This window comes from Durio zibethinus, chromosome 3, assembly GCF_047325235.1.
Source record: "Durio zibethinus cultivar Kanyao isolate XHJ-2024 chromosome 3, ASM4732523v1, whole genome shotgun sequence".
Lineage (NCBI taxonomy): Eukaryota > Viridiplantae > Streptophyta > Magnoliopsida > Malvales > Malvaceae > Durio > Durio zibethinus.
In genome coordinates, this window is record NC_143164.1 from 29905939 (window position 1) to 29915282 (window position 9344).

At 29.5% G+C, this 9344-nt stretch overlaps 1 protein-coding gene across 1 annotated transcript; it reads right to left on the reverse strand.

Annotated features, from left to right (window-relative positions):
• Nucleotides 1–2021, reverse strand: LOC111283391 (uncharacterized). Its single transcript, XM_022871910.2, has 3 exons — nt 1749–2021; nt 1253–1524; nt 1–631 (listed from the first exon to the last, which is right to left on the reverse strand). The coding sequence occupies exons 1-3, from the start codon at nt 1878–1880 to the stop codon at nt 103–105; spliced, it is 933 nt and encodes a 310-aa protein (XP_022727645.2). The 5' UTR covers nt 1881–2021; the 3' UTR covers nt 1–102.
• Between the last annotated feature and the right edge of the window lie 7323 nt (nt 2022–9344).

Below are 9344 nucleotides of genomic sequence, written 5' to 3' on the forward strand. Positions count from 1 at the left end.
TGATCAGTTCAGCGGCATCGGATCTACCTTTTAACAGCATACAGGATAAACCATAAACAGTGTATGTCTGAAATGAACAAGATAACCATAACCAATTCAACCTCAGCTATTTACAACTAGGCCATCATGTAGCCAATTATTCATTAATGTAAAGGCCTGCTCTGCATCTGCATCCTCTTCAGGAGATCCAGGTCGATGGGCAAAGGCGTGACCTCTTCCCTTGAAGATTACCACCCTAGACCCCTTTCCGATGCTCTTCTCAAACTCACTCAAAACGCTTACCTGACAAACCGGGTCATTTTCTCCTGAAATGAACAAGACAGGCACCTTTACTTTATATGCTGCTGAGGGATCCATCCTGGTACCATAAAATGAGACAGCAGTGCTGAAACAAGCACCTTGGTCTGCTGCTAAAACGTCTATCACTCGGCCACCTCCAAAGCAAAATCCAATAATACCAAGTTTCTTTGAAATTCCTGCTGCTGTAAATTCATCAACCAACCATTTTGTCGAGGAAGCAATGTCATTTGCAACCCTCTGAGGGTCTTGGCTAGCCAGCCATTGTTCAAACATTGTTTTCGGCCGGCCCTTTGCCCACGGATCACCACGAAATAGGTCCGGAACAAGGACACTGCAATTTCATTCAATCAAGAAGAAATAGTGTCTAATCTTGATATAAAAACAATGCATAAAAGAAAAGTGACATTATACTTTGAGAGTTGAGACGGTTGGAAACAAGGGCATGGATGCTTGTTTTGGTATCAGAGTATTGTCCAAGACGCACGCGAAATGGTTGGAAGTTCAGTGATTATTATATCCTAGACATCGCCAATGCATCATTATTTGGAAGACCTTGATATATTTTTCAAAACAGACACATCTATTTACAAATTTTTATAGAATTGAAATATCTCAACAAACTATTTGCTATTTAAGTCTGTTATTGAATTCGAAGATTAGCTCAATCGGTTCATGTACTAGTCTTTAAAAGGTGATATTTAGTAAATCTCGGGTTTAAATTCTGACACCTCCAACCCCTTCTTCTACCCTCTCCTACCCTTAGGCTGCTAATACAGAAATCTCAAGTACAAAGTACAGTTCACAAGTTCACAACAAGATAATGGAATGAGGTAGGGAATCTCAATATGTTTTGTCAATAACAAAATATTAGATAAAATTAGGTGTAAACCCCAAATTAAGGTAGGATAAACAAGCAGAAAAAACTTGAGTGTTTCAAGGTTAAGAAACATACTTGTAACCATGGCAGGCAACCTGGTATGCAAAATCTCTTGTGGCTGAATCTTGAAACCCAAAGACATCAGATAAGAGCAACAAACCTGTTCCATTATTATTCTTCACTGCCTTAAAGAGAAAAGCTTGGATGTTATCATCGCCTTCCCCAATGGAAATCTCCACCCCGTTCACTAACTCACATGCTTCATCTTCCACTCCCACAGCACTAGACCTTACTCTTTGTTCTGTACTCTTCCCTAATGATCTCTGCCAATTTAAATTGCATTTTCTCTGAACATAAACTGAAATTTTAAAGTCAGAATTTGCAGATATTTTTATATGATCAATTTGAGAAACAATTTGGATATTAAAACAGTAGACAAGGTTCTTGTGTGGAACTATTTCTGATATTTCGTTCAAGGTTTGAATCCCAGACCTCCAAAATTAAATTTTCAAGTTCTATAATCTAGGAATTAAGATGCGAGAAAGAGTTAAAAATGAAAAGTGAACCGTACAAAAGTTGAGAGGAAGCGGAGCTGATGATGAGTTTGGCAGAGCGGAAGAGAGGTTCTTCTCGTTGTGCAAAGGGCTGTGGAGAGCAGATAGGAGGCTGAGGAGGTGGAGGTTGTTGAAGCCAGGCTCATCATGTGTTCTGTTTTTTAACAGGCCAACCCGAAGTGTAAGAGAAAGGGCATTGCGATTGTACTTTCACATGCGCATACCAAGATGACTGATGACTGAAGATATTTTGTATTTGTAGACAAAATATCCTCACTGCAAGTATATCCTTCAACTGGCCTCAGAAATGATTTTAAGTATATGGTGGGATTACGAATAGGACACATCATCATCATCATCATCATCATCATCATCATCATCATCATCATCATCAGACATGCCTTTTATTTATTTACTAGTTCGATGCGTGGTCGAGAATTAAAAGATCATGTAAAATTATTATATATTTGTATTATGTATATAAAATTAATTATTTGTAAATTACATAATTTATATCATCAAGTTCTGAAAGATGTAATTATTGTATATTTCATATATTAATATTTATGTTATCAAAATATTTATTTTTTAAAAGAATTGATTTAACTTTTATAAAAGTCATAATTTATATTTACATCATACTTTATTTACATTTTAAAAATAATTATATATAAGTATTTTAGTTTTTAAAACATATATAACAAAAATAAGTTTTAAAATAATTTTGATTACGTCTATATATATTAATAACAACTAACATTAATAGAATATATGTACGCTTCATTAATTTAAATTTGGAATGACGTGCATAGCTAGACTGGGTCAGGTGCACTTTTAAGAGTTCTTTATTATTTTTTTTTTTTATACTCTTTTTCCTTTTCTTCCTTATTATCCAATTTATTTTTTTATTAAACCTAAAAAAAATTAAAACAAAAACGACTATCCCCTTACAATTAATTATCTCCTAAGAAAGAAAATTTTAATATATGTAAGATTTTTTTTACACAAATATAAAAATTGAGTATATAAATATAATTATTTATTCTAATTAATTAATTATAATTTAAAAATTATATGAGATTCATCAATATTTTATATGAAGTTAATACTTATAAGCGATATTTTTTTAATTTTTTTAAAATTTTAAATGTAAGTTACAAACATAATTAAATATTAAAAAATAATTAAACAAATAAAAAAATTAATAAATTAGAATAAAATTAAACAAATTTAACATAAAATATACATTGTAAGACTTGAATATAAAATTTAAAAAACTTTCTCCTTATCATTAAGCTAATACTTCATGCGCCTCTTATATAATTTTAAATTATGATAAAAAATTAAAAAATTATAAATAAATTAATCCATAAAAATTTTGTTTTACTCATGTCATCTTTTTAAATATAAAAAGTTAAGATAATATTTATAAGAAAATGATTTTGATTTTAACCTTATTAATGATTGTTACTATTTTAATAAAAGGCAATTCTTAACATTTATGTAGAAACAGCTTATCTATAATAAAATTTCTTTGAAAGAAAACATATACTAAGATTTTTTTATTTTCTTTTTTCGATAAATGGAGAATTAGGGTTCCAATCAAACATCTCAGCCAAAATTATCCCCTTTTGTTGTTAAAATGAAAAGAAAAATTAAGAGAAATTTTATTTGGTTTGACACAATGACTAGCATAACTGAATACAGTTACTGCAGGTTAAATTACCAAAAGAAATATTGAATTACTGGAGAAATGATTATTAAATATCTAATCAAATAATATTGGATATATTCTTATATATTTAAATCACATGTTGATTTAAAAATGGGAGGGCGAATGAGTTAGCTCAAATTCGGATATAAAAATACATTAACAAACTTAATTAACCCTATCTTTTAGTAAGATTAGGTAAGTCTTAGGTGTAGATATGAAATTGTATTTTTTTTAATAAAAATGAAATTAAAATGCTAAAAATTAACTATACATCATAAATAGTATTCTTTGCAAGTCCAATTAATCTTAGTCACCAATTTGGGCACTCATAATTGGTTTTCTTTTTTTTTTTTTTTTAAAAAAAAGAATGCATTAGTCATATAAATTGAATTTGAAAAGAAAAAAAAAAGAAATCTATTCAATTTAGACCTGTGGCTGTCAATTGGGCGCCAGGATTATATCAATTTCATTTCATTTCTTCTCGAAGTGCAATGTTGCACAACTTATTTTCCTCCGAGCCCTTTCTTCCCTGTAGTAAGTAGTAAAGTTTTTGGATGTATTTGCTCATTTTGACTTTGGAATTTTAGTGGAATGTGCAAATCACTTCTCAAACTTTTGCCTCCTTCAATTGTGCTGTTTTAGTTTTATATAAATAAAATTAATCCTCATATTGAAATAAAGAATATTCAATTACAAAGATAAGATTCAATTTGTAGTTGACAGACAGGTGATTTGTTGATAAAATATTTGATTTTTATTTCCAGTAATCAAGAATTGATTCTTGAAAATTTCACATTTAAGAAAAATTCAATTATAGAAAAAACTAAGTTTATACAAATAACAATATTATAAACACTAAATCAAACGTTTTCCTATAACATTGGAACTAAACTCAAATTTTAAATAATTAACATATGTTTATTTACATAATAATTATGTTAACTTACACTAAAACAATTATCTTGAATTGGTCGGGTATGAGTGAATAGAGTATTTTCCATCTCCATCCTTTTTTTTTTTAATATATTAAACCTATCGCTATTTCTAATAGATATATCACTTTATCTTCATTTTCATTCTAGCGAAAATTTAATCGGTATGAGTAATTCTCATAATCATAACTTTTTAAAAAAATAAAAAATAAAAATATTTTTTAAATAAAAAATATATTAGATCTAATTTATTTAAAATAAAAATTATATTATTAAATAAAAAATCTATTTACTAAATATATAAAAATATATATAGGGTACGAATATGGGATGGGTGCTATATTACCCATTTCTGTCATCATACTCAATAAAAATTTTAAACTCGAACCCATTCCTATCTTTATCCCCAAAATTTAATACTTATCTAACCATCTCCATCAACTTTCAGTTAAAAATCAAATTTCCCATAAGATATGATAAAAATTGACATTACTAAATGTGGATATCTAATTTTGTCCGAATCAATTCAAATTTGTTCAATTTTTGGTATTTAATTTGAATGTTTAGATTTGTGTTAGATTTATCGAATCGAGCTCGATTAGGCTTTGTTTCGAATTAATCATTTTGAATATTTTTGTATGAACTCAAATTTTATTCCATTTAATTATTTGATCAATTTTAAGTTTAAGTTTAAAAGCTTAATTCAGCTTTAGATTAAATCATAATATGGACTTAGAAGCCCAAAAGCCAATAAGTTGACGTTCATTTTCTAAAAGCCCCATCTAATTTTTATTTTCATTTAGAATTAATTAAATTAATAAAAAATTACAAAAAAAAAAGAAAATAACAAAAATTAGTCATCAGCAACCACTGTTCCAAGGCAGGAAACTACCCAATTCTGGCCATAACAGTCCTCCATTACCCTACATCTTCTGCTATTTTGTACATTATGAATTCACATATTAAAAGGCTAAAAGTAATTCACAACAAAAATGGTGGAACAAAAAATTCTCAAAACCTCAGCCTTCATTCCTTGGGCCTCAACTAAGACCACTCCTGCCCGCACCAATTACCAGTCAAGCCTTACATCATAACATCCCATTCACAGCACTAAATAGCTCCAGCCCCAATTCACCACAAGCTCCTCTTTGAACCACCAAATAGCCCTAATTGCATAACAATTGAAAAAAAAAGACAATAGAAAAAAAAAAAAAAAAAACACATCCCCAGGTTGGAAGCCTTAGTGCCAAAAACAAAAAAACATTAAAGAGTGGGTTTCAATTTTAGGGTGTTTGGAATGATTTTGAAGCTTGATTTTTGGGGAGGACGAAGCTCTAGGCCATGGAGAGGATATAGTCTCATGTGGCAATCATGTGATCGACAGTGTGGGTCTTTTTTTATGGTGCAAAATCAAAAGTTTTAGGTCTGATTTGGAGTGTTTGGTGGTTTTTAGAATAAAGTAATAGGATATTTGAAAAAAAAAAATTGAATGGAAGAAGTGGGTGGATTTTTTGCTCAAACTAACATCGGTGTCTATCTATTATTGAAATTATTATGAAAGACCCTCACTTACTTCAAATGTTTTTTCGATCTTTTTGAGCAGTTCACACTAAACATGTTGCCAATAAAGCAATACAGAAGTTGGCCAAACATGCACATGTATTAAGATGGATATGTATTGGATTGACGAATGCCCACCCATAATCTATGAAACTATTACTGCTAATTGTAATCATGGTTAGTGTTGCAACATGCGTGTCCAAGAACTTAACTGCACAACATGAAAAACATTTTAAAAATTTCATCAAAGATAAATGAGTCACCACCAATAATTTTTAAAAGTGCGTTTGGTCATAAAAAAAAGTTTATCCTTTTAATAAAACAATAAAACAAGTTAAGAGTTTATTAAAAATATATTTTGATCTTTAAAAACAAAATTGGGTTCGAAAGTTTGGTTACCCAATATTGTACCCCCAAAGTGCCAATAAAAAAAGGTACTAATTGATATCCTTGCGTTTTTTGTAAAAATGGTCCTAACTTTAATATTTGCAAATTAATTCTTTAAATTTTATTTATTTCATCCAAAATTATTTCTTGAAATCAAATCATTTTAATGTATTTTAAAAATAAATTATTTTGTTTTTGAATTCTTAAAAACAAAGCTAATTATTTAGATCAACAAGAAAAATCTTAAGTATTGAAACAACTCTTTTGTTCCCTTATATTTAGGTAAAATTAAAAAAAAAAATCCTTTTACTTTAAAAGTTTTCATAATGCCCCACAAAAACCAAGTAATATTCCTCGTAAATGATAATAGTTGAGAATTCTTCTATATTTATGCTAGATCTCAAGAATTACTTTTACTTAAAACATTATCTTATTTTATTTACCTTTTTTTTAAGAAAACATTTTCTTAAAATACTTTATTCGTAAAACATGTAAATGATATACATGAACATAATATATGTATGACAATTAAAATGTAAATGACAAATATGAATGCACAGATGACAATTCAAGAATGCTAATGCATGTAACAATTTATTAAAATGAAATGCAAATGCATGAAAATGGGTCTAGGGTAGGCTTTTAGGGTTTCAAAGTTTGATTTAGGGTTTAGGTCTTAGGGTTTAGTTTATGGTCTAGGGTTTGGTTTAAGATTTAGGACTTAGGTTAGGGTTTATATTGTTTTGGGGTTTGGTTTAGGATTTGGGACTTAGGTTGGGGTTTAGGTTTGGTTTTAGGGTTTAGTTTGGGGTTTAGGGTTTGGTTTAAGATTTAGGGTTCAACTTAGGGTTTAGGTTTGATTTTGGTGTTTAGTTTAAGGTTTGGAGTTTGGTTTAAGGTTTGGGATTTGACTTAGGGTTTGGTTTAAGGTTTGAGGGTTTGGTTTGGGGTTTGTGTTACATGAGTGACACATGTGACAAAATAAATAATCATAGTATCAAAGTTAAATATAAACATTTGATGCATGAAATATAGCTAAATAGGAAAGCTAATGGTTAGGGCAATTTCACAAACACTTCATGAACTAACCATGCATGCAAAAACTTAACAAAAAGGAAACTAAATACCAAGAGTCAAGGATGGGGCTAAGGTTCGACCAAGCCATGAACAAGGCTTGAACCAAAACTCCCATGGCCATTTGCAACATTTCTTGTGTTGGCCAAGTATATTAACTATGTATCCACCATTCACATTCAAAACAAACACTTGGAAGACAAGGTTAAATTCTACTAAAAATCCACTCTTTCAATATTTTTATCCTTTGATAATTTGATCAAATACATAAAAATCATGAAATTCTAACTAGAAACGAAAACAAGAATGCATGAAATATCAACTTTCTAGCCATGAAAACAAGGTGGAAGTCTTGGCCAGGCAATGGGGGAGCTAGACCGAAAGCTTTCTATGGCTCTTCCTACAAGTATCACATCATTTCCTTTAGCTAAGACATATATCAAACACTTGAAAAACCAGCTTATAAAGGCCTTTTATTGTTGAAGAATTTTTGTCAAATATGTGATGAGCTAACAAGAATGAAAGTGTTAGAAATATTTTATTTGCCAAACAACCAACATAACACATTAAAATAGTAAACCAACATTAAAGTAACAATCTCCAAAATCACAAATACACCATAATACCTCAATCCAAACAAGCAAATCACAACGAAAAGCCAAGAGAAGTTTCAGCTAAGATATGGGAAAACATTAGCCATGGACTCTTCATGTGGATTTTGTTATTTTTTTTATCTTTACTTCAAACTATAACATTAACTTGGTAGGTTGAATTTATTGAATCAAGAATGAAAATATGGAAGAGATTATGGGAAGAGTTGTCTCCTCTTGAATAATCATAAAAGTAAAAGAAAACTACATGAATAAGTCCTATTTTCTTAACCATTTGATCAAGCTCCATCCAAAGGCTAAAATAATTCTCACATTTCCCTTCAAGCTTAATAATCAAGCAATCAATCATGACCCTAGGACTTAAACCCTTACAAGATCAATGGCTTTAAAGGAACATAGCACAAAACTTGGCTTTTGGTGCAGCTATTTTAACGAGAATAAACCATTTTACCCTCATTAGCACTCTTAGCTTTTTTTTATGATTTTTTTAAAAGCTTATGATCCAATTTTTATTCACATGATTTTAATGCACCAAAAATTATAAAATAATATTTAATTATGATTTAAAGCTTTTTATGAAAAATTAACCTTAAAAAGGTCAAATTATGAAAATACCCTTAAAGAGTATTTTTGTAATTTTAACTTTTTCGAGGTGCGATCAAGTTTTTCAATGTATCAAAATTCATAAAATAATATCAAAACATGATTTGGAGCTTTTTCGGAAAAACGACATCGAGAAGATCAAATTATGAAAATACCTCTAAAGAGCATTTTTATAATTTCAACCTTTTAAAGGTGTGATCAGGGTTTTCAATGCATCAAAATTCATGAGCTAATATCAAAACACAATTTGAAGTTTTTTACGAAAACAAACTTCAAAAAGACTAAATTACGAAAATGCCACTAAGGGGCATTTTTGTAATTTTACACTTATGAGGTACGATAAAAAATCTTAAGAATCCAAATCATAAATTTATTAATCTCAAGCCTTAATAGTCCTATTCAGTTATGAATTTTAAGGGTTGACCCTAGTTCGACCAAATTTGATCGGTTGTAACTTGGTTTAACTTCGTTTGTCCACGTTTAAACAAGTTTGACCTTAAGGCACTTGGGTCAATTTAAGCCAAAATTCAATATTTAAAATTTTGTTAATCTTCAAGAAATATTGAATATAAACTAGGTCTGACTTTAAGAGTATCACAACTAGCTGAAACGTATTCGGACAAAATTAGGTGTTTATAGTTAGTTAATAGATTATCCTTCTTACTAAAAAAATAATTCCAAAAAAAAGTGCCACTCTTCTCAAAGTATGTATTATTTGTGCAACTAACCCAA

Bases quoted from the DNA above. Each gene is read 5' to 3' on its own strand.
- LOC111283391 (XM_022871910.2), bottom strand. From the start codon at position 1,880: ATGATGAGCCTGGCTTCAACAACCTCCACCTCCTCAGCCTCCTATCTG. The intron at 1,525-1,748 runs GTACGGTTCACT...GTTTATGTTCAG, and splicing joins TCCGCTTCCTCTCAACTTTT to AGAAAATGCAATTTAAATTG. The intron at 632-1,252 runs GTATGTTTCTTA...ATGAAATTGCAG, and splicing joins GTTGCCTGCCATGGTTACAA to TGTCCTTGTTCCGGACCTAT.